Raw genomic sequence first — 26,491 nt, 5'->3', positions numbered from 1 at the left:
CTCTCCTCTCTCCATCCCATGGAGCGTGTTGACAGCTCAGACAGCCAGACTCCTTAATTCCTCTCTTACTCTGTTAATCTGTCATCTTTATCAGGCCGGGGAAAGGGGGGGGGGGGGGGGTGTGCGTGGAGAGGGGGTGTGGGGGGAGGGAGGTGACAGGCGGGGACGCGGGGTGGGCCGCCAGCCGCAGCCCCCCGATCAATCTCCACATTACAGCTGACAGAATGGTGCTAATAACTTATTGATCCCCCCTCTGTGCGCCGGGGCCTCCGCCGGCCCTGAAAGCCCCGCCATTGATTGGCTTACGGGCCGATGCAGCTGGGAAACGGAGGGGAGGGCGGGGGAGGGACGGGGGTGGTCGGGGGCGATAGACGCGTCTGATCACGCCGAGGGGAGGATGCACCAACAACATATGCAAATGTTCACCGATTTAGTAACACTGCTACATAAACTGCTGCTCTGATTGCACTGCTCTCGCCCAGGGGACGGGAGACGTTAAGGGGGAGGAGGGCCACAGCTGAAATCACGGAACGTCAAAAAATATGGTTGGACATTGTGGCAGAACTAAAAAAAACCCACTTGCAACAAGTACCCCTCCCTCATAAGTAGAGCTACTGTATTCAATTTATGATGATAGTTGCCCAAAAAACCTACAGAGTGGCCCTTTAATTGGGTACAACATAAATACTTGTAGGTTTCCTTCTTAAAGTAAATCCAAAAAAATAAAAACAAGGCTTTATTTCTCACTTGAACGTGCATGTGCACAGCACATTCATTTAAAGCAAATTTCCCTATACTATAAAATTCTGTTGTCTTCTCTGAATGCAGTTAACAAAAAGGGAAAATATATATATATATATATATACACACATATATATAAATAAACATATATAAAAGAGTTTCTCTCTCTCATTCCCTCATGCGCTGCCTTCCTTTCCCTTTTTGAGTCTTTTATGCCAACGTTTATCATCTTCTTCTGCTTACAGCGGCTGCAGCCAGGCAATGGCTCATATGCCAAGATGTGCACATTAATATTCCTATTAAACAAAAGACACAATTCACAACTATTTCTATATATTTCACAATTAAGTGAATGTTACACTTCTATGATTACTCAATCCACCAGGAAGGAGCAGAAAAATACAGCTTGGTGGAAAAGAAAATCTTAAGGCGTCAGAGAATAAGTCCGACTGAAAAGATGAAACGATGTTTAGTTTAAGTGCTCAGAGACAAAAAACTACTTATTGTCACTATTTCCCCAACTATTTATTTTTGTGTTGACAGGAGGGTTAACATGTCTTTTACAACAATAATTCTTAGAAACCATTTTGTTATGGTAGTGCAATTACATCCCTGTTAACCAGCGGGATGTTTTAAAATATTTACTGCCCACATTTCCCTTTTTGCTTCTGTCTGACAGAGCTAATATCAGCACAAATCCCTGAGTGTTTACTTTGGTGTAGCATTGCCTTTCTATGCTAATCATGTAATAACTGTCTGGTAATGCTTTAAAAGCAATCCTGACTCACAATCACTTTGAAAGAGAAGGTCTTGCACAAACACGCTGGGCTACAGATTCACACGCAAGCAAACATCTAAAACCAGGCCTTTAAAACCACACACGGAAAGGTGCGCATGCACGAGCGCACACAAAAATGTGCTCAAGCCCCAAACCGCTGCTACAACCCCCAACCACACACACGCCGACAGGCTGTAACTGCCTCTGGGAGTCTGAGTGTAGGGAGCAAAGGAGAGAGCGGCGGCCCAAAAACACCTTATCTGCCTGTTTGAGTCTCCGGTCTGACCGCAGAGCCACGGTTTACAGTCTCCACAGGCAGCCAGACTCTCAGCGTCGGCGCCCCTGCCCCCTCCTCCCTCTACTCCCTCCATCCTTCCCTCCTCTCCACCTCTCACAGAGCCTCTGAATAGCCAGTGGCTGGGGATTGAGAGAGCCAAGGAGGGAGGGAGGGAGGGAGGGAGGGAGGGATGGAGGGGAGAAGGAGGGAGGCAGCCCTCCTGTCTGTCCCTCAGATTTAATTAACGGCCCACTCCGGCGCAGAGACGACCCGGCAAGCCTGCTTCCCTTTCCTCCTGACCCACACACAGACGTACACACGGAGCCGTCCGCCGCCATAGCTGCTGCTCGCTCTCCCCTGATGCCATTACCGCACTCATTCTTCTCTCTTTCTTCTGTCTTCTGTCTCCATTTCCAAATGGTTCTCCCATCACCGCAATTTTCTGTCTTTCGCTGCTGCAGACTTTCCCTCTCTCCCTTCCTTTACCACTTTCCCATCCTACGCCCTCCACAGTTCACCGGCAGACAAACTCTTTTGGAGGACAAGTTAAATAGCGGAGTTGACCGACGGAACAGAGCAAACACGATATCATAGCAGCCAGTGGCGTTCGCCGCCTCATCCATCCCAAAGTCAAATAATCCACTTCTCTGTAACTTCACACACGTTTCGCCCACCCACCTAAGTATTTGGCTGCGACGTCGAACCGCTGCTGATTTCGCGTAGGCGCGCATCTGTATAACTATGTGTTATTTGTGTGTAATTGTGTGTTTGAGAATGTGTGTGTGTCTAATTTCACTGGCAGACAGAATTAGAGCCAGTGGCTGATCGGATTGGACTTGTTTACAGACACGTAGCGAGCCGCTTAGGCAGCCAGTTAAATCTCCCTTTAATGCTCAAACGGACAGATTTTAGGGCCTCGGACCCCCTGTGGCGCAGACCGCACTGCGCTCACACCCTCCTCCATCACCGCTGCACACCCACCTCTTGTCTTTGCCTCATTAAGAGAACTTTTTTCTTCTGATTTCTTCATTAAGTTTAGCAGCTGGCTGGTATATTGGTGGAAATCTGTCCCAAACTAGCGTCCAAGACACCGGCTGAGCTGGCAGTTAAGCAATCTAGTACCACCTCCACCTCGCACCCCACGCTACCTCACATCACAGGCACCGTATGGACAATTAATCTGGCAGACAGAGAGAGGGTATGGAGGTGCTGGGTGAGGGGTGATTATGCCACTTGCTGTGCCTCAGGCTAATGGGATAAGAAGGGACGGGTCAAACTTTGGACAACATTAGCACAAACGTATTGCCTTGACTGAGAGAAAAAAAAAACATTCTTTAAATAAGGGTAAAATTAATTTATGTTTGGCTTATCTCAGGGCTGTTTTCAGATCAGGTGACTTTTTCCCAAACGTAATAGATACGAGTATAAAAAACTGACAAAAAAAAACTATAAAACAATAATGGAATATGTGGTAAATTTAGAGCCAGAATCAAAGACGATAAAGCTTATAGTCTACATTACACTTCAATGTCATGGAGTAAAAATTTTTGTTTTGGTCGTTCGCATAGCATCGCCGCTATCGCTCACACCTAGCGGGATCAAACCGCACACAACGAAAACATACGGTACGTCATGAAAATGGGTGCAACTATCCCAGGGCGGCAGAGGAGGGTTGAATGTTGACCAGCGATAACACACAGACGCTATTTTACAGCCGTATGTCTTTGATGGCTACACATGCGGGCTACTTGACAAATAGCTGTGATTAGATGTAGTCTGTGTCCTGTGTGTAAGCTGCAGGAAAAGCTCTTAGCTTAGCACATGCACACCATGGTTCCTCTGCTCACATGAAACTGGATTAATGGCAAACAAAGCTATTTATTCAGAGGTAATTTAAAACAGGGGGTTTAACAAAAATCCTGGAGTGCGGCAGAGAATGTGGGAAGAACATTAAGTAATCAACTTGAGAGCGACCTTTAGGAATGAGTAATACGCTTACGTTTAATTCCTCCCCAATCGCACAAATTAGAGTAAATTAAATGGGTAATGGAAGGCTTACGAATGTTACAGGAGATGTAAACGTTCATATATCATCAGAGGAAGAAGACAGAGGAAGACAGAAGACACTTCTACCAGAATTATGCAGACATACAGCTCCACGGGGATCCTACCTGTGTGTCCAGTACTGGTGCTGTGGTCAGAGGCTGACTGGCCTTCGGGCATGCCGTGCTGTCTGGTGTGGTGAAGGTTGGAGATAATTGTAGAGAGGTCACTGTCACGACTGTAAGAGACACGGGAAAGAGAGGGCATTTAAAAGCAGCCCCAAATTAACATAATTCCAAGATGCAGTTCAAATCGCCATGTGCAAAGCAGCAGCGGCGTGTTAATTCGCGCGCTACTTACTGCAGAAATCCTCCATCCAGTCAGACTTGCCCTCTATAAAACGCACACCTCCACACAGACTCAGCAGCTACAAGTGGCTGTCCAGTCAACTGGCTCTCAGCTCTGAGGTGTAATACACTCTGACAGACTACCGCATCAAGCACTTTCGGGTCTCATCCCTACTCATCTTCCACACTAAGATTATAAATGAACATATTCAACACTCATAAGTAGTTTAAAAGCTTAAAACCTGATTACGGACTTTTTTTTTTTTTTTTTTAAATGGTAGTTTTGGAGAAATCTTGACACGGAAAAAGATGAAAAGACAGATGAGCCATATTTAAAGGTATTTCAATCAGGCTCTGGACTGATCGTCATTGCTTCGTAGCGTTTTACATTCAAAAGAGAACACATTGAATCGGAGATGGTCGCAAAGCACCGAATTTCAGACGTTCTTTTCTATTCCTGAGCCTGCGCTTCAACAGGAGGTCCTTCACAAAAAGCAAAACTGTCCACAAGAGTCTCTCATACACCCTCTCCTGCCCTTCAGCGCCCAAGGGAGGAGCAGGAGGAGGAGGGAGGGTTTACAGATTAGGCCCAGATTTGGTCGTAGCCGCTCTGTCCTTCTAAATTCTCTACCCACTGCCTTTCTAAACTCCCCACACCAGAAGACCCACACAACTGTGTCATAGAGGTATTTCATTTGCAATCTGATTACCATCCTGATCGCATTAAATGGCATAATGATGGGAAATAAGCGCTTAGCGTTTGAGGGGAGTATGGCAGCCGTGCAGTGCATGAGTAGTCAGTGTAATGGCAAACAGCTTGTGTGGTAGGAGAGGTACGGGGCTGAGTATTTTTCAACTCGCCGCCTAACTATAAGTTTCTGTTATGCGACGACAGCATACATACGCCAGCATTTTACACGTGCCAGCTTCGCGGTATCTGCATCGTCTTATGTGAGCGGGAATCTCATTTACAAGCTTAACTGGCAACTTTATTGAAAGCAGAATCATCTGTGAAGGGGGTCTGGTATGACACGGCAAACACAGTTTATGGGACAGAAGCGGTGAATGGTTCTTAGCTGCCACCGCTATGACGAGGCCACACTGTTTGCGGCTGCCGGATTTGGGTTTTTACAGTCCCATGATTACAGGCTCCCGCTGTAATGTCAGGCTGTCGGTCGCCAAGCTGTTTTCCACACGCTAACAGAAAAGATGAAGGGTAATGCTGAGGGCTTCATGCCGGCCTCGCCAGTCACCTCTCAGTCACAGAGAACCAATGACTCAGAAAACGCTCTCAGACAAAACAGTCACCGTCGGTTGCTAAGCGAGGAGACGCTTGATTGGACTGTGTCTGCAAACTTTTAGACTAATGATAGGCTTCTTTTTTAGAGTGCGACTTGCTAAAATTAGTAGCTATCTGTGTCTCGGAGCCCAATGGGTTTCTTCAAAAAGAAAATGAGATAAAGGGATGTTTTTTTTTTGTTTGTTTTTTTTTTAAATTGCGCCTAAAGTCTCCGTCACATGGTGACTCCAACTAAAAACACATCACACCAACTGCAGTAACACCTGTGAGAAACTGCAGTTAAATCCATCAATCAGCTAACTGCGCTACAACACCACCCTCTGTCCATCATTTAAAGTGATCATGATAATGCCATCCTGAACTTCTCAGAGAGGTGATGGGGTTATTATCCCGTGGCGAGGTGGCCGCTCTAAGCCACGAACGGCAAGGACATCGTTAGTTGGGTAATTAGCGCACCTCTCCTGAGCTGTCCCGCCTCGGCTTCGGCTAATGAGGGCCAAGCCCTTTCCTGACCCACCCCTACCCTCCCTCAGCTGCCTCCTCCTCCTCCTCCTCCTCCTCCTCCTGCTCCTCCTCCTCCCCTCTCTCTGTGGGTGGAGGCAAGGTCATACCCAAGCCATGGAGAATTGAGACGGGGGGTGGGGGATGCCGTTTAAAACCCAGTCACCTGAGTCAGCGCTCCCTAAGGAGCTCCTAAGGGTTAGACGGGAAGGACGGGGGCCTCGCAGAAGATGGAGGGGGGTTATATTGTGGCTGCTGGGCCCGATAGCTAAGAAGGACATGAGCCACCTTCTTATCACCCAGGTGCACACCAGAGACAATAATCTCATCCTCAGCTCATCCCTAAACTGGTCAATACTGCCCCTTCATCACCGGACACAGAACAGACACACTGACCCAGACACTGGGCCAACTAATATGTGTTATTACTCAAAGTCTGCCATGGATACTGCTGATTACATCAAACTCTCTAATAATTACAATTTTACTAAGGCTGGCCCGTCACGATAACATTTTTGATACTGGTGCTAATATGATACCAGGGTTTAGGGTTTTATAATTACATTTTTTTTTTTTTTTTTTAGGACAAAATATTCAGGTGAGGGTCTCCACTTTTTCTTAGAATTATTTTTTTTTAAACTTTCACAGTATTTAAAATGTTTCCCTATTTCCAAATGAAAAATATGTCTTTTGTAAAGGCCATGCTCCGTTCTGCCAATACAGAACGGTACAAACAACACGATAAGAGTCTTTTTCTGGCACAAGGAGTTAATTCGGGATAAATGCCCCACCGTGGCCTGCTGTGACATTGGCACATGGAGCTAAGGTGGCGAGGCTGGAGGTCACAGTGTGAGCTGGCAGAAAGCTGGCAGCCCAGGCACCCTGACGCCATGTCTCACACCACCACTGGGAAAGTGCTGACAGACAGACAGCAGGGATGTGAAGGTGGTGGTGGTGGTGGTGGTGGTGGTGGAGGTGGTGGGACGGGGTGCAAGTGCCGTGTAACATCTGGCGCTCGCAGGTTTACTACCCTCATCTGCTCAAGACAACAGCCTGAACACAGCCTGCTCCAACCTGCACAGGTGGCCCACAGCAGCATTCAAATACTGCCAGGCAATATGTAATATTCAACAACAAGGGCTCGGTAAGGTATGGACGAGGGAGATATGCTGGAAAAAAAGAGGGAATGAGTGAAGTTAGCCCTCAACAAGAAAAAGTAATCCGGGTCTTTTCTTTTAGAAATACCTGTACTTTAGGACACACAAAGGCTAAAACAATCTGGATCTGATCCATATACATTTTATGTTTTGCCTGACTCCTGTGAGTAATGAAAACACAATTGTCATGCTTCTCACAGTCGCATCAAAAGGCGAGCCGCAACTGGAAACCCTGCAAGTGGAGGGGGTAATGAATAAATACAGAAATAGACACATAAATAAGTCAGAGTAGCCCAGCTTCACTTCTCCTTGTTGTTCCTCGGCTGTACAGGCTGACATGAGGTCGATAAAGCAGCCAAGGGAGGAAAGAAAAGTACAATGGAAATAGAATATAAAGTAAGACTGCCATTGGACATTTAGACCCTCCTGAAAAATACTCCTAGTTTACTCTTAATTAATTCTCTGATTTTGAGAATTTTAGAGGGCGTGAAAAAAATAAAGAAAAATGTCCCGTTGTATTACCATTATGTGATTGAGTTTTCACAGAGCACGCTGTTATTGAATGAGGCTCTTGTTATCTTCACCTGATTTCAACACACTGTATGAGTGAATGAGGAACCGCCATGAAGCTCCAAGACGAAGCTAAATCTGAGCATAAACAGCTGGAACAGATCTCATTGTTAATGTAATGATTTGACAGGGAGTTAACAGACGAAACGTTGTTCTGCGCTGCGATGATGGACGTTACGCGGCCAGCCAACACCCAACCGACTACCAAATTGATGTGACTCGGTTGCCATGGTAAATGCTTGTAAATAAGGCCATATTCATTTTTTTTTTTGGAAGCGGAACGCTCCTCCAAAAGAGCTATAAAACGTCTAAGCTCACTAATTAGTGCTTTAGGGGAGAGCCATTTCCAGTAATTTCACACTGCCCATGACCCCTTACTGGCACAAGGCAATGACACAGTTGTTCAATAAAGCCAGAGGACGGACTGTCAAATGCAATAGACATACAACTCAGCATCAGCGTCTTTCCCTCGCTGCGGTCTTTGAGTACAGCATCCCTATTAACGGCTCCGTGAAAAGATCTGTTTCCAAGGAGAGAGACTGCCCATAAAGGGACAATGATGGAGAAAGTAATGTGACATTTTTGGAAATGTCCATGAACATACTAATTTCAATGAGCAGCCACTTAACATTTAGTTAACATTCATCGTATACTAGCATCAAAGCTCTCACCGCCTCAAAAAAACATATACAGCTTAAGGTTAGAACAAGGTCTACCAAAATTGTACCCTCAGTGTCATACGATATATACATTTGATGCTAAAAAAAAACAACAAGACTCTCCTCCTTCATCTACTAAGTCTGCCATAACACAAAGTCTGTAGGAGGAAGCATCTGCACATAAATTATTAAGTCGTAAATGGCCACACTGGTGACTGAAAACCAGATAAATTGTCTTCGTATTTGTTTTTACTAAAGGTTAATAATTGGTACGGTGAAGTTTCATTGTACAGGACGCAGGCTGAAAGGCACACGTCAGCAGGTGTAACTTATAAAAACCCAGAGTGGTTGCCAGGTAATTACCCAAAATCTCACTCAGCACTTTTCAATCAAAGCTTTGTTATCTATGGCCAACAGAAACACTAAAGTAGACTTTGTTTTACCCTTGAGTAAGAAAAGATCCAGAGACTGTCTTACCATTTAAAAAAAAAAAAAAAACCCTATAGGTTGCTTGTCAAAGCAGCTCATTCAACCCACAGACAGTGACCGTAGCAATTATGACAGGAGCTAAGGAGGAAGTGAGGTGGCGTAATTAGGGAGCAAGAAAGTCTGTACAGGGAGGAGGTTGGGGAAGATGAATGGGTCAACGAAACACTGGACACCAGGAGACCGTTCAACACCAGGATTTGAAAATCGCATATTTGGTCTTTATATTGAAATACGTAGATCGATGTTAACGGACCAAAGTTTCTCCAGTTCCTGTCTGTTTGCCAGGAGTCACAATAGGAGGTTCCTAAGAAATCTTATTGCAGTAACGATTACTTGTTTGGCTCCATGGCTTGGCTGCACTTTAATCTGTGGGTGATCTCTGCTTATTCAGCGGGACGAGTGCAGGTCTATGGAGAGCCAAGTAAATAAATAGTTTGTAAAGCTGGCAAATATTAACAGTAATCTGATTAAAAGATGAACTGTATTTTGAGATATGAAAACAATACTTGTTGACATTGTCAGACAAAATTATTTTTATGGACAACAGTCAGAACTAACCAGGCAAAAATGTCTCTTTAATGTTACAAGAAAGTGATGTACTATAGAATCTAAACTGTGTTGGAGCAGGAAGATTTGAGCTTAACATATCCTACTAATCCAAGTTAATTTGCTGCAACAAACATTATGTAAGGATTGAAAAGTGAAATGACCGACATATGGTGCATCTGATGAGCCCATTAACGTACAGTTACAGTAGACAGGTTACCGCAGCCAAGTGGGTGTGACAGTGCTGCCGCCAGCCCTGATGATGTGAGGATGAGACAGCACAGATACACTCACACATGCATGCAGAGGCCCTGTATTTTTCACATCCATTGGCTAAATCCAATTTGTTAAGACCCTTCTACGACTCACTTACGAAGCTGCGGTCAATGGAAATCACATTTTCATGATTGGACATCCCATTATCCTGTTCGTCCAGACCCACATTGGGGGATAAAGCAGGGCTGAGACGGATGCCCACGACAGACCGGAGCTGCGGCTCCAGCGAGTCCGTCGCCTTTCAAAGGGTAAAAGCCTGACATATTAGTCATAAGTGTTCTTTAAATTCATTATCATCTTAACACGCCAGCGGCACAAGTGTCAGGGGGAGGGGAAGCCCTCTTAAACGAGGTTAGTGGATCCATTTAAAGCTTCACAGTTGCTGCGCTGTCCGCCGTGTCACAAGCAAGTCTCAAGACATGAAAAACATCCCCTCCTGTAATGAGGTTGCACAAGCTGCTTATAATGCAGCAGGGGACTTTCTGAGGTCAATCAATGAACAGATTCTGCATTATATCTGTCCATAACCTGTCTGACTTCTGAGAGATACAACACGCTTCGTGCACATGGCAAGAAATCACAAAATCCGTGTGACAAATATTAGACAGAACTGACTATAAAGGGAGAAAATAAAAACAATCAAATAATCAAATTAAAATCATTTGGTTTCGCTCTTAATCAAGCAGCATGTTTGCCGTCAGTGATAGCCGGTGTTCCTCAGAGACCATTTGACTGATCGTAATGACGTGACCTCACTGTAACCCCGCGTGTGTGGGTGGTTTTGCATGTGCGGCGATATGAATGTGATTATCAAGTTGGATCAAAGTTTGAGAAATCTAGGTTTACATGGACCAATGTGGGAGGTTTCTGTTAAATGTATTGATTCATACAAAAAAGAAAAAAAGTTTGATCTCATACATGAAAAAGTATGTTTTTTTTCTTGTCTTGTTCCGTCCATGTGCTTGTTCTTTTAAGTTTATGTAAAGCGTCTTTGGGTACTTAGAAAAACCCTACAAAAAAACTGATTCCTCCTGATCTGTACAAACCCATAGCATGAAAGATGAGGATCCAGACGTCGCCTGTTAATAAATAAACACCAGAATACAGTTTTTACTAAGTATTTCCGAGGCAGCATATGCGTCTATCTCTTTAAGTCTTTATGGTCGTATTCTATTGCGCACTCTAAGCTCTAAAACATTATTAAATTGTTTATTGAGCTCCGAGAATAGATGCGCAGTGACATGAAACTAAACTCTCAACTAGTCAAGTCATACCACTTTAAAACGCTCTTCACGCCGGGTGAAAAGGAGCAAATTCAGATCATAAAGACATGACAACAAATGATAATATTTGCTTTATATTAAACGCTCAATGATCAAACCGCTCCCTCGGAAACCGCATGACGGGATAAAGGAGACAGCGGTGATTCAGGTGGCCCAGTCTTTCCATATCAAGTCAAGACAGATACACCGAGACTTGGCAGGAGCAACAAAACGCCAACCAACAAACCAATTAACACTTTGAAAGCTCAACTGCTTCCACTTGACATCCCAACGCAGAACCCGTATATTTTTGTAACGCGACTCTTTGTCTGTTTGTCTGAATACTTCTAACACCTCAAAATTACCCTGATGAAAATGCAACACGCGTCTAAGATGATTATTTTTAAGTTATTGCCATCTGCGATTAGACATGATCTGAAGGGAAGCAAACTAAACGTATTACTATTAATTGTTCTTTTCAGACACCTCACTGGCTAGCATGACGTTTTCTTCCAATGCTGATGCATGCATACGCATTTTAAGGCACAATTCAAGCCTACGCAAATATGGAACAACAACTAAATGTGCTAAATTTAAAGGCTGGACCACCACTTGCCACTTCATGTAAGCTCAAGACCAGACTAGACATGCGCCCCTAGTATCCAACACACAGTTAATACATGAAAACCATGTCTACGTAAGTCACGTTCCCTCACCTCTTTCTCATGATACTGTAATGCAGCTCGTCCTCCTGTTTGATGTGGGCATGATCCCCACTCGCCCGCTCGCTGCCTTCACTGTCGTCGCTGCTGAAGATGGAGGCCAGCTCCTTCTTGGGAACCCGGTTGGGCGGGAGGGGTATGGTGCGCTTCTCCGCCAAGCGCCCACGGTTCTGCAAAACACGTCGCACGGAAAAGATGACAATGTAGCAAAAGGAAAGAGAAGTACTGAACATGATTTTTGTTGTTTATCTCGTTGAGCTCTTTCTTAAAACACACAGACGGCACAAATCAAGACTCAAACATTATATATTATATTTTAATATCCATAAAGGCAGGTAATCGGGTATATTTGCTGAGGTGAAGTGTTTCTTCCAATAGCACCAAAGTCACATTTACCAATACTTTTCTGCTCTAAAGCTAAACACAAATTGGTTTACGCATCGAGTTTGCTCCGAAGCTGCCAAGAGTTAGCAGAGAAAAAAGAAGGGATTAAGAGGAGAGTGTGGCCCTAGGGGCGTTAAGGAAGTGAGGCTGGGCGACCTTTAATGTGACCTGAAGAGGTCAGAGCAGATTAACAGGGTCCTATCACTGAGAGACGAGAGAAGAGGGAGAAAGAAGAGCAGGGGAACGACCGAGAGCGGAGGAATGAGAGATGGAGACAGAGAGAGAGAGAAAAAGATCGAGTCGGAGAAGGAAACAGAGGAGAGCAAGGAGAAAAGTTAACTGGGAAGAGGAGGAGAGGGAGCGGTGGGTTTGCACAGTGGAGGGAAAAGGTGAGAGAAAAATACAGAAATAAAAGAGAATGTGGTGAGTCAAAACATGAAAGAGATAAAGCTCAACAGAGAGAAGGTCTGTCCAGTGTGGGAGAGTGGACTCTAAAACTATATATCCCCTCTCTTTCTGTTTCTCTCTGTGCTTATATCTCTGCTTTTACTCCTGGACGCCTTCAAGCCCTCCAGCTATCCCTTCCACCACACGCAACCCCGCACTTCACCACCACCACCACCACCACCACCACTCCTCCCCATTCCCTCCTTCCCTTCGCTCCATCCATCCCAGGAGGTGCGGTAGCATGAGTGGCAGGCGGGGGCAGGGGGAGGGATTTGGGGGCTCCTAGCCAAGAGGCAAACAGGTGCAGGCCCTCTGGAGTCTCTCAAATGGCAGGCATTAAAAAGAGTAAGGAGGGGCAGAGAAAAGATGAAAACATCCCCCAGGAGGAGCAGGCCACCGAGTTCTGCACATTTCTCTCCTTTCTCCTTTCCTGCCTCGCAAAGAAAAGAAGGTTTTCCTCCTTTTCTTTTCTATTTTTTTTGTTCCTGCTAGAGCTTTCTGTGGCTGTTGCAGTGGATCACTTTCTGATCCTTCTTCTGCTCCTTCCACCCAATGTCTTGCCGTAGAATTTATTTTTTTTTTTTTTGCGCTGGAGCTCCGGCAGGGTGTTAAAAGGGGGGGAAACGGGAGTGAAACATCCCGGCGGAAGAACGCACTTATATGGATGCGGCCCCAGTTCCATCTGTCAGACATGCACATCTGTTAAATGCGAGCTCTCCTCCTCCGAGTCTATTTATTGCCGTCTTCACATTGTCAGGAAAACGTGCGCATGCGCACTTGCGCTCCCCATGCACTCGCACACCTGTTCACGCTGCTTAGAATTCCCCTCCAAAGCAGGGGATTTTACTTGGAGCAAGCCAGCAACATAGTGTATACAAGAATAGTTTGTCTAAGAGCAGTCGTGACTGTGGCCGAGTGTGTGCGCATGTAGACAACCACCCACATGGCCGTGACATACCCAGGCTGACAGCCCCCCCCCCCTCTCTCTCTCACCCCCCCCTCCCTTTCTCCCTCTGCTCCCGGAAAGCCCCAATCCTTTCTTTAGTGGCACTGACGCAGAACTGGGGGTGAGCTCCCACTGCTTCCGGCAACACTTCCGCAGCACGGGGGAGGGCTCTCTGAAACAAAACATGAAGCAAAACACACCCCTGGCAGCCCACGTAGGAGCGCTCAAAGGAAGGGCGCCCGCCTGAGCGCCGAGGCTCGCACACGCACGCACGCACGAACACACACACACACACACACACGCCTGTTCGCAGTGCTGAGGCAACCTTACTGTGTGTGGTCAACCTCCTTTCAGCCATGGAAAAAAGTCTCTCATAAAAGTCCCACTAAAAGCAACTCTATGAATATCACCTCCCACGCTTTCTGTCTGACAGTCAGGCAGCCAAGAAATATATCTGGGCTTCACATTTACGACATTTAAAAAAAGATAGAAAGAAAAAAAAAAGACAAATATACAAACAGATGCACACGCATAAGGAGACATACTGATCAGCTGGTTACACGACCTAGACAAACTATTAAAATAGACGTGATATAATGCTCTAACTGATTCACATATATTAATACACACCAAAATGAAGCGGCTGATTACAGGGCAAGTTATGTGCAGCCACTTGCTCATCCTGGCTCCATTTGGCATCGTGAGTTGAAAAAAGAAATGTTTTTGAAGAAATAAAACTGCGATCGTAGTTTAGTTCCTCGTAAGTGGCATATAAGTCATAGTTGTTTCTATACTTCATAATGAAAACATTAATAACCACGGGGGCGGCGCGCATTGAACCCAGCTGCTACCTTGTACTTTTTAGGCCAGTTTCACATGATGTATTTGTACAAAATGGCATCAGTTGAAGGTTTTTCTTCTTGTCAGATAAAGAACTGGAAAAAAAAAAAAACGTGAAAGCAAAGCAAATCTATCTGACATTTGGTTTAACTTCTAAAGTTTCTTGAACTTGATCAGTTTTCTCTGCCCGGTTTACACATCAGAGCTCATCAAGACGCCGAGTTAATTATTTAACTTCAGTTCAGTTCGGTTCACACGTTCAAGGCAGTAGGGGGACAGAAGTGTTTCTAACTTGGCCAAACTGAAAATGATGCAGTTATTTCACCAAAACTTATAGATTTCTTCTGTGAGACATAAATATTGGATCGGAAATACGAAATAATTTGGTCTGAAGACGACTGGACATGAAAATTGAAGACTATTTCTAGTCTGGGCCAACGTGTTACTTGCACAGTTTCACAATGCGGTTAGATTAGCTGGGCCGCTTAAACAAATTTACACGGTAAAACCTTTCAGCTCTTGGATATACCCAGTTTTTCTCCAGCATGTCGCTCCATCCTGACAACCTTCTAGTTGCGTTATCAGCAAACAGACCCCGATTGCCACCCAGCCTGGTAGGCCGGGATTTACCGACGCACTAAAGACGGGGTATTAATCTGGGTTCACTAAGCTTATCAAACATTTTGAGAAAATGGCAAGAAGTCAAAGGTAGGCTTTGGTCTTTTAAGGGCAAAAACAAACCGTCCTCTCCACACATTCCCGTTCAGTAGATGAGTAATTCTCAGCGAGTGATGTGCTCATATTTTGCTGCCTCGTGCGCTCCTTTCCCTCGTTAACGCGACGTCTTTAAATCGTCATTTTGTCCGAGCGGCACAGACTAATATCGCATCTAGAGCACATGTTGGCCGGCAAAGACGTTTAACATCAAGCAGAATTATAAAGCAATCTCTGTATTTATTTTAGACTTTAAAATGAGCTCTTGGTGGAAAACAGGACTAATAAGAGTGTTTTTTTTTTTTTTTTCTTTCTCCTTGCGTTATTTCCTGAAAGGTGCAGTGCCCTGCCGCTGGTTCCAACCAGCATTAGCAAGCACACACCCACACACACACACACAGACACACACACACACAGACACACACACAGCAGTAGCCGCCCGTGACATTCCTGCAGCTGCGGCGCTCTCTCTCCCTCGCACGCGCCCCCCCAGCAATCTCCCTGGGGGACGAATGCCTAATGAGTCACGCGCCTGTCTGCCGTTACCTCGCAGCGTGTGTGTGTATGTGTGGTGTGTGTGTGTGTGTGTGTGTGTGTGTGTGTGTGGAGGCGGGATGGCGGGCCGACTTGGCGCGAGCACCAGGGGAAAGGGGGGAGGGGGAATGAGGAGACGACAGAGAAGGAGAGAGGAAAGAAATGAATGCGAGGAAGATGGAAGGAGGAGGAGGAGGAGGAGGAGGAGGAGGAGGAGGGGGTGAAGCGGTCATTACGGCGCTAACATAAGAGCTCTGAAACAAGGCCAAAATAAACAAGTTATCTGCTGCGTGTTTTCGTGAGCCATGAAATCCAACTCATCACTGAATTCTCGCTTAGTCTCACCTCCTTATCTCTGACCCGAATGTACAGAAAGTCGCCTTGACATTTCTGCAGGTGCACCTACAAAAGGTGATCAGCCACGAACTTGTCAGCTTTGGTCATACCGAGACCGCTTAGCGTGCAAACATGACCAGTATAACCTGACTGCAGCCAATAATCAGATTAGGATAATGGTTTGATTTAAGTGTTTACATGGGTTACACGGTAATCAGATTTCCCCCCAGTAATAAAGTTTACATGATTTGTTTGATAGTCAGGATAATATCTGTAAAGAGAGAAAAAAAATAAAATAAATAAATCTTTTATTGGAGCCACAAAACACGAATAAAAAAAAAAAAAAAAAAAAAAAGGAGAGTTGGTGTTTATTGTTTTTGCTGTGATGAATTCACAGAGCACATTAATAGAAGCTCTCATACACCCAGCATTATCAGGGACATGAAAGCAGTTTTACCGTCCCTCTAAAATAATTTAGGTGTTTTTTTTTTTGTTGTTGTTGTTTGTTTTGTTTTGGGGGTTTTTTATTCATCACCAGTCGCGGTGCAGTTTGTTTATAGAAGCCCCCATTTGCATCCAGTGTACTTTTTGACCTTTCTGGTGCACAATCAGTAACAAAACTGAATCAGACAAAGGCGCGTGCAGAAAAACTGAGCCTTGCATTTGCCTAATCGGGTTCCAATCAAATAACGGGTGATGTATACGTAGAAGTATTCTAGCATAGGAATATAATGTTGGCAGATATTACTACAGAGAGTTTTTTTTTGTGCAAAAGCATATTTATTTATAATCTGTATTTTATTTGTGCTCATTGTCCAGAGGGACTAAACATATTTTCCTGGTTTTGTAGAACAATTAACGTAACTAAGCACTGCAGGCCCCATTGTTTCCTCTTTTCTATAAATTAGGTTAAGCTGCTGCCAGACTGACAGTGTATATTCAACATGTTATTAAGTTTTAATTGAACAATGCGGATGTTTTACAGCATATCCTACGAGTGCCTTAAAATCATTATTTGTGGTGAGAGCTATTGGACATGTCTGTAAAATATTTGGCCATTTAAAAGTTCAAACAACAGAAATGATGACGAGCGCCTCTTCCTAATTTACCAAGAGCGTGAGAAGTACATGCTGTCAACCGCAGCCGTGTCGTCAACCTCATCAACAGGTGGGACGCGACGAGCCAGATTTTTTTTTTTTTTATTATTATTTCTGAAGAGGGACGTGTGGAGGGCTTCTCCAGCCACAGTAAACGCAATTAGCCTCTTTGTTGTTGTTTCTCTGGTTTGGTGTTCTAATACTGCCCGAGCGGCTCCACATGGTCTGCATGGTTTCATGCATATTGTGCAAAGAGCACATGTTTCTTTAGAAATGAAACTACAAATCTTCCATGAGATCATGCACCAGTGCACCAACTTTATCAAGTAAATCTCCTTCATGAGTGCACATGCACTTGGCAAAAATAAATCTGATTCTGGACAGCAGTGCATGTGTGTGTGTGTGTGTGTGGAGCTAGTACAGACTTTAGGCAACACTTGCTTGTTGAAGGCAATGTGAGAGAAAGAGAAAAAAGTGAGAAAGCACTGTAGGGCAGACAAGCATGCGACCAAGACCTACGCCTCCCCAACACACACACACACACACACACAAAGGAGCACACACACACAGACACACGCACGCGCCCGCGCATGCTCTCCTGCACACTCGGCCCCCACGCGCTGAGCCGAGCGGGCAGTTGCAGCCCAGTGGAGCGGCACAAGGCAAAGGGGGAGGGCTGGACGGGGGAGTGGTGGTGGTGGTGGTGGTGGTGGGAGGGGGAGCAGCAGCGGGAGCGGGAGGGGGTGAGGTGCACAGAGGGCGAGAGGCGGCGAGGTGGAGGGGAGGCTGCTGGCTCGGCGCTGGGAGGTCAGAGTCGGTGCAGTCAGGCGTGCGAGCGCGCCTCACGCTCTCCTCTTTCCCTCTCGTCCCCCCTCCACCACCACCACCACCTCTTATTCGCCCTCCCTCCCTCTCCGTCTCAGTGTTTGTATAGGCCCACTGAGGTCGCCACAGGGGAGCTTTGCAGGCAGGTAACGACTGTGCCTTTCTTTTCCCTGACAAACACAGGGGAAGTGGAGGCGAGAATGAAGCTGTGGTTGGTAAATTCAACACATATTTTGTGTTGTTTTGGGCTGTCATCCATCCATCCATCCATCCATCCAGCCAGCCAGCCAGCTAGCCAGCCATCCATCCATCAATCCAGTCCAATCCTGACAATTAGTACAATGGTAAAATTTAAACAGGCTGCTTAAGAACTCAACAAGGATTGTCTGTCTTGAATATTCCTCACACTTTCTTTTAGGACAATATAAAGAATATTAACTTGGTTTTCATAAACCGTGACAATCAACTCTATCTAACAATGGCCGAAATAATAATAGTAACAACTCAATATAACCGTGCAAAACCGGTTAGTTTTCCATCCTAGGGATCCTATCCTCCATATAAGTGTGACTTTGTTTGACTGTGTTGATGGATGTATAAAAGCAACACTATGACACCACAGCACTGTAGTGCATGGAGCTGGTGTTGCAGAGCGAGCCTGCATTTTATCAGAGGAAATCACAAGGGCGAAAAACAAACGCAAAAACACATTTTTTGCACACGCGCACGCACACACACACACACACACACAGATGTTGAGGAGGAGTTTTCAAGAAATATCGCCGTCAGGTTTTATCATGATAAACACATTCGGCTGACAGACATAACTTATTTTACAACTTATTTTAGCTGCATCTTAACAAGGTCCACGCCCAAGCGCGCATACACGCGCTCGCAGTGTAACACCGGTCATGTGCCACGAAACACATTCAACTCTCGACTCTGGTGTCCTGTTGAAACGGACACGAGCTAATGCTAACGGGCTAAATTTGGTGAATTTAGCGGCTTATTTGAACTGAAATCTCTGCTGCTTTTCCATTCGTATTAATCCGAGCGGCGAGATGCAGGACGCACATGCAGCATCGCCGGAGGCTCGTTTCATATGCAGCGCGTATTAAATGACATACACAAAGGTGCACGAATACATTCGGCACAAGAACAAATCCCAGTGACAGAGTCCATAGTTACCATAGCAACATAGCATCAGCAACACACATGCAAGCATGTGCACGGCCACACGACACATGGAGGGGAAATATCATGCGGTACATACAGTCTGTGATCTATGGAGCTGAGTCCATCACTTAACACGTGACGTTTTGTTATTTCACTCAACGTGGAGCTTTTTAATATTAATTATCCTTTCCCTATTAACCCCATTAGAAATGGCATTATGAAAACGTAATGAGCTAGTCTATAAGTTATAAGCGGAAAGTGTGTGTGCGTATGTGTGAGTGTGCAGATATGTGTGACTGTGTGTTTAATTCCACTCTGCAAGAGAAGCCCTTGATTGGAGGAGGTCTTTACGAGCCGGAGGAGGGGAGTGTAATTTCCTCCCGGCCTCCGCCAGTTCCGCTGAAATAACAGAGCAGAGGAAGCCCAGCTCTCCTGGGAGGAGACGCACAAACACGCACACATACACACACACGTGCGCACACACTAGAACACACTAATGCGTGCGCACAGCAAGGAGGCAAATCAGCAAGCATCGGGCACACGAACAATCCCAGATACACACACACACACACACACACACACACACACACACACACACACACAAAGGCACAAACCAAACCAAACAAACGAACAGACAAAAAACACAAATGCACGGAGCGGAGAACGAACTTCAAGAAGCAGACTTGAGTATTATTTATGAAAAACATGCGATGTCCCACACGCAGTACAAAGGAGCATCCAACGGCTTCAAAGAGCAGCTGTAACAAAAGTTAAAGCTGCCTTCAAAGACAAATCATCCAGGCACCTGATTATCACATAATAACAGGATTATTAGAAACACACCTTGACAGCCACTTAGATTTAATCTCATACTACGGATGAACAACATTATCAACTTATTTAAACTCCGCCGCGTTGAGTCGGCACAGCTTGTGCCCAGACAGAGACAGCAAATTAACTTCCATGATTTCCGTGCAGGCAGGTGAAACATCTTCCCACCAGCTGCTGTGCTTTTTTTTTTTTTTTTTTTTATGATCGCTTGCCTCATGCCTATAGCGAAACAAGATCACTCAAAGTTCAGCCGTCAAACTTTCAAAATCGGTGTGAGGTAATTTGTGTCAGTAAGCAGGCATATAGTGAGTGTGTGTGTGTGTCAGAGAGAGAGAGAGAGAGAGAGAGCTCATCAGTGAGGGAGTGCTGGCTGCCATGCCCCGAGGGGAGGCAATGGGGAGAAAGGGAGACGCCAGTACAGGCCATACAAGTCCCACTGCCTTCCCTCCTCCGCCTAACCCTCACTGCCTCGCATGGAACTGCCAACACACTTGGCTTGTGTGTCAACGTGTGTGTGTGTGTGTGCCTGTGTGTGTGTGTCATGGTGGTATTCGCTTGGTGGGTTCCACTTTAGGCTCCGCCAGCAGACGAGGAAAGCGGAAAGAGGGAGAAGCGGCTACAGCAACAACAACCTTAAGGCCCTCATATCTGCGCTTACGTCAATAACAAAGTTTTCCCCGTCACGGCCGTAATTGAAGTGGAACTGCACAAGCCATAGCAAGCCAAAAGCCAATCACTCAGATATCTGTAATGAGCCTAAACATAAGCAAACACGCTCAGATTCTCAAACCCTTCTGTTAAAAAAAATAAAAAATAAGACATGACCTCCCCCCTCCTCTGCTAACCTCCCAACCTCCCGCAGGTAATTTGTTTTGGCTGAACCCCGTGCATCAGGGCGCAGGTCTTCATTTTAGGCTGTAAAAAAAATAAAAAATGTCACCCAGTTTACCTGTATCACTCAAACACCTCCGGCTTATCAAAACCGCCTTTGCCTTGCGTGCCTCGCACACAATAATCAGCAGTAGCCACGCTCAGTAGCTCGCTAAGCCTCTTACACCCTTCCCTCAAGATTAGTGCTTGGGAGCGACGACAGATGCGCTCTGTGGTGATAAAAACACACACACGCAAAGACACACACGCGTGCTCACAACCCGCTGCACCTGTGTGAACAGATTTGGCGGCAGTGAGCCGGCAGTGTGCTTGCTCAAAGCTGACACATACACACAGACGCACACACGCAGAGTGGTGATGCCGTAATCGTGACACACCTGCGAGGCCTCAAGGTTTGGCATTGTGCCCCTGGCCAAGCCCTGAGGGAAGCACTAGGCAAACAAAAGTTCAACAGCCAGGTGAGGAAACTGATTCAGTGAGACAGAAGAGTCTGACCAACAATACCTAATGTCAAGCGGCCGCGCTGGGCAGCTCAGAGCCTCGGAATAAAAGGCTGCCTGATAGGCGGCATCAGTGAGAGGCTGAAAGTGGGTTTGATATTCACGCTGAGAAAAATTACCATCAACGCTGACACGTGCGCCTGTAGGGTCTTCGCCATCAAGTTTACCAAGACGATGTTTTAATATACGCTCATTCACTAGCAGGGGAGGGCTCAGTGACACAACAGAAATATCTCAATAAAATGCTGGAAAGTCTACATCAAATTAAAGATGAAAATATTGATGAATAAAACATGTGGAAGGGGAATACAGGAGGCATCAGCCTTTCAGAAAAAAAGAAAAAATTTGATTTTGGTCTCAAGAAATAAAATAGAAGTTATTTGCTATGACAGCCAAGAAAGAGCAGGCATTAACTTGAATTTGAGAGAAAGGAAAAAAAAAATCAATCACACAAACGTTTGTAATTCTTAACAATAAAAGAACAAAACTAATCTTTTGACACTAAAACTCAGATTTTATCAGTTTATCCCGCGGCTCTGTCTGGAAGCACTGGGCTTTTTTGACAAGTTACAACCTTCACCAGCAATGACAACATTCTTCACATTCACAGTCTTATAATAATCCCACATGTTCACAGCAAAGGTGCCTTCAAGTAAAACAAACATTAGATTTCTTAAGCAGCATCCCACTAGATAACACGTGGACAGAGGAATTAAAGAAGGAGGCACTGCGGCAGATAGCAGAAAACGGGTTATTCTTACCACTGGAGATGAAATTCGACAACCGGGACAATCACAGATTGGAGGGTGCACCTGTAAGATTCCTTTGGACATAAGAGTCTTGAGACTTTTTCCTGCAAACAAACAAGAGTCGCTTTCAGTGAATATGTACCAACTGTATTCCCTAGTCATCTCCTCCATGACACAGCACATGTTATTGTCCCTTTGCTTTAAAACTGATGCTCGACTTCAGCTCATTATCTCAGAAATCGTTTTAAAGACTAATCTTATTTAAAAAAAAATAAAATAAAATCATCTAATAAACAACACTTACTGTATATTTGAAGGTGCCAGTACCTTCGGACAGACTTGACTGATCTCTCTACAGTTGTGCCATTATGTCTAATTGCACCGGGAGCCCAGGTGGCAAGTCAGAGAGACAGAAGCCTACTGTCATCTGTCCATAGCAATCGGTATATTAAACTATTAGGCTATCATTTTTGACCTGGGGGCGACACCCTCCCCCTACACATCTTTACGCGTGTCAGTTCTGGCTGAGTAACCTTGTGTGTGCGTGAGAGTGTGTGGTGAGAGGGAGCGCGCACCACGCGTAATTGTTGCATGGAATTACAGTGATGTTAATGTCAGCATTATAATATATATTATATATATATAAAAAATAAATGAAAACACCGGGAAAATATCACTGCTGTTAAGATTCTTTTTACCGAAATATATCAAACACATGCATAACGTGTCTAAGACATCTGCCTTACTTCTAATGTTTAGGTGAAAACAGACTGAACTGGCTGCAAAATAACATTAAACACAGGCTGAGATGTTAAGTGGCCAAAACAAATGATCGTTTGCTAAAGTTTCCTCAAACCCAACATGCAATGCGTAAAAGTGAAAACACACATGCACAAGTGCAGCTGCACTTAACGACCGAACGAGTCGTGCCATACTGTTGAAAACAAAAAATACTTGAATTGTCAAATATTTCATTGTCCGAGTCTAACTTTTCACCTCAGTCCAGTGCAGTCAACTCCAAATCTTCAAATGCCTCGGTTTGATGTATGATCGCAGCCCAAACTCTATGTCAAAAGCTCGGAAGGTATGTGGAGGATATGTGCCTTTTCTCGTCTGTCTCCTTGCGCATTGACTGCTGTAACCCTTTCACTCCAAAACTCAGTACCGAACCACGAGACCTAACTTAGTGCCAACGGTAAGAGGTGCCTACAAAGCTGATAATTAATGGTGAAGTGTCCTTCTGTAGCCGCGAAGCACGAGGAAAGTAAACATTGCTCTTACCTTTGTGTCTAATACTCCGTTTCCAATCTTTGGCAGTCTCTCGTCCACTGACAAACTGGAACTCGTTGGGGGTGAGCCACTCGCCCCTGTATTTAATTGAGGGTCCCTTACTACCTTGACACAGTTTATTGATATAAAGCAAAGCCTTGTTCTCCCCGCACTCCACCTCGATGCAGGGCTCCCCGTTGTCGAAGAAGGGCTGGAAGTCGGGGATGGAGGAGAACCTCTCTAGCATTAAGTCGTCCGTGTGATGGTGGAGGTGCTGGTGATGCAGCGCCGAGTCGTGGAGCCCCAAGTAAGCGCGGTGATGGGCGAAAATGTGGTCGTAGGGCGGCGGATGCGGGGTCACCACGGGGATGGCGGTGGCATTTAAAGGAGCCAGGTATTCGGACTGGTTGAACGCGGTCAATGCCATGTCGTCTCCATCCAGCCTCTCCTTTTTGATGGCAGGCATGTTAGTGGGAGCCGAGCGCCGGTAACAAGTGAAAAGCTGCTCGTCCGATCCAACTTGAGCGTCCTCTTCGTCCGTGAGTTGGGCTGACCCAGACTTGGAGACGCGCCGCTTGTCTTTACGCAGAGTCCCCGTGTCGCCGTGAGACAGCGGTCTGGTGAAGTTGCCGGATAGATTCCCATTCAGTAGTTTCCAGCTCGCCGCGCTCTCCGCCAGCCTCAGAGCACCTACCTCCCACATTTAATCACGCTCGCTCTGTTAATACCTGACATGCTGGGCAGCCCTGAGCCCCTTACATTATGTTACCTACGGTAATCATCACCAGCCGCCGCTACACGTCCTATCTCCTCTTTGTCTGCCTTTGGGGAAATTCAAAATAAGATATTTTTAATATTCGCCGAGTAGACGTGAAATCCTAAATCGGATGTACAATCAAAAAAAAAATTTTAAAAATGAAAAATAAAGCTGTTAAGGGGATCTGGGGGAGTATATGTGACCACGATAACAATTTCACAGCCAGTGAAGATAATAAAAAAAGAAACTGGTTGCAGAATATTTCTCCTGTTTTCAGCGTGGCATGTGTCATTAATCAGAAATATAAGCCAAAAAAACAAAACAAAAAACACGAGGCTTATTATTCCTCGGTATCTGCGGTTGCAACTTGCGATTAAAGTTTGGAAAGAGTTGTTAGTTTTTAACCCGTGTGTATGTCGCTGAAGTCACGCTGAAGTTCACAGACCCAGACCAAACAAGATTTGCACTCTCCGCCGCTTCTCAACTTGGCCCATTTAAACAGCGGAGGCTAGAGGAGAGCCGCGGAGCGGAGGGGGGACTCCGAGGGACGACACTTCAGCGAGTAAAATGGAGGAACGAGTGAACATGAGGAAGTCAACTGCGCCCACTCAACTCGGCTGAATCTAAAACTTATCAAATCACTTTCCTCACATTTATAATCTCATTCATATTTGTCTTGAAAGAGGTTTACGACATCTAAAAAAAAAGCCACGATGCTATTTTAGAGTTCAGCAATATCAGACCTAAATTAAGCTTTAGGTCAAATGTTTCTACTTATGTACAATTACTGATCGCATATAATGACTCCACAGACATCCAGTGAACATAGACAAAGACATGGCCTGATGGACAGACGTCATAGGACACCAGCTCTACCACAGTCCACACACTGGGTGTGCTGTGTCCTCCTTGTGTCTAAATTCAGCCGTCTATTTGTTATACTCCATCTACAGTGACACCATCCTGACTTCTCTTGCCACAGAACTCCCCACCTGCTGCAGTGACTTGTGTGAGCTACTGCAAAAAATAAAAATAAAATAAAAAAATTATAATAATAATAAATGCCTCAATACTTACACTTTCAATGGGTTTTACGTCACAAAAGAAAAAGAAAAAAAAAGAAAAAGTTGTTATAATGTCTTTCAGTGTTTTTAGGGGATTTTCTGTACAAAAAACAAGCAAGTTCTGTGGAACCTGTTAACCAGGTGCACTAGGTGTTAACCTTGTTATGCTTTTGGCATATTACAATAAAAAATATATTAATATAGCATAGACTGGTCTGACATTAACCTCCTGAGACCCCGCGTCCTCATATGGGGACGTTAGGTTTTGGGTTTGTGCCACTGTCTTATTCTGCTTCATTTAGACTTTAATGCTCACAACTTGATACCAGCTGGTGTAAAAACATGTATTCATTCTGCAGCCGATCGCTTAACAAAAGTGAACGAGGTACAAAAACTCATCAAATTTTACAGCTGAAACTTGTTTATTTATGTTTATTAACTTTTCTAGTTTTAAAGCAAATTCCATCAATTGTAACAAGCTATAAATCCACAAATGAGCAAGTACTGAATTGAGGACATTGGGAATTCATCACTTCATCATTTGCAACATTCAGACATGAGAATTAACAGTTTTATATTTTGTTACATATTGGTCACCTTGTTATAATATTGAGTAAAATAATCCCCGTGTCCACGCATGAGGACATCATTTTTTTTCCCAAAAACTACTTCCTGTTCAGAGACTGGGCTTAGTTTTTATATTTATAAGGTCCTACTAATCCCAAATAAAGGAAAATGGAGGAAATAAAATGCATATGAACAACGAAAGCTCGGGTCTCAGGTGGTTAATGTCAGGTATTATAAACGGGTTTAACTAAATGGCAAAAGTTGGTGGAGAGGTGCTTCTGATTCTTTATACCACATCATGTAAAATAATTTATTTAATATTAGAGAAGTGTAAGCTCATATCCACAATTTTATGTTTTAGCTTCAGTTCAACACTTGAAGAAATCTTCATCTAGGCCAATGTAGACGTAGAGGAACTCATCATATGTGCTTAAACTGCTTCAAACCTGTTGCTTTAACTGAAGTAGAAGCTAAGCCTGGATCCACATTTTCTGAAAGCCCTTTCTCCCCACACTGTCTGCAGGGTTGGTTCCCCTGAGCTCCTGGAGCTTGTGAGCAAGACCACATCTGACCCCCATCAGTGGAGAACCACCCAGGTGGATCCACCGCCGACACATGGAATAGCCATTCCAGCTGCAGAGGTGGGGTCCAAAGCGCTGTGTGTCAAGGGCTTATAAATCAGACCAAACTGCCTCTGACACACACAGGAAGGAGGCACGCCACACCGCAGGTGGAAGCGGTGCACGGGAAGGCCAGCTTCGCCAGAACTGGTCTGATGCCTCGAGCCAGGACCAGACAGGCAAACACACAGCAGACATGTGCAAACACATGCCAGCTACACGGACTGTAGATTGACATTTTCCTTGTGGGCCTGAGAAGCTGTGATGTGAATCCTG

General features: G+C 45.0%; 1 protein-coding gene across 3 annotated transcripts in view; it reads right to left on the bottom strand.

Moving 5' to 3' along the window:
• samd11 (sterile alpha motif domain containing 11) overlaps positions 1–24,939 on the bottom strand; it is a 46,968-nt gene extending 22,029 nt beyond the window's left edge. Inside the window, exons 1-4 of one of the 3 annotated variants that reach the window (XM_047606774.1) lie at positions 23,220–24,939; positions 21,951–22,042; positions 11,663–11,838; positions 3,968–4,077 (exon numbers count right to left, since the gene is read on the bottom strand). In XM_047606774.1, the coding sequence (XP_047462730.1) occupies positions 3,968–4,077; positions 11,663–11,838; positions 21,951–22,042; positions 23,220–23,910 (1,069 nt within the window). In that variant the 5' untranslated portion in view covers positions 23,911–24,939. Of the gene's footprint in view, positions 1–3,967; positions 4,078–11,662; positions 11,839–21,950; positions 22,043–22,934; positions 23,168–23,219 lie in introns of those variants that run through there. The other 2 variants (XM_047606785.1, XM_047606795.1) reach the window with 2 other exon arrangements.
• Positions 24,940–26,491: the final 1,552 nt, after the last annotated feature.

This window comes from Mugil cephalus, chromosome 1 (assembly GCF_022458985.1).
Source record: "Mugil cephalus isolate CIBA_MC_2020 chromosome 1, CIBA_Mcephalus_1.1, whole genome shotgun sequence".
Taxonomy (NCBI): Eukaryota; Metazoa; Chordata; class Actinopteri; order Mugiliformes; family Mugilidae; genus Mugil; species Mugil cephalus.
Note: the sequence above shows the minus strand (reverse complement) of the source record. Positions and strands in the feature narration are given on the sequence as shown.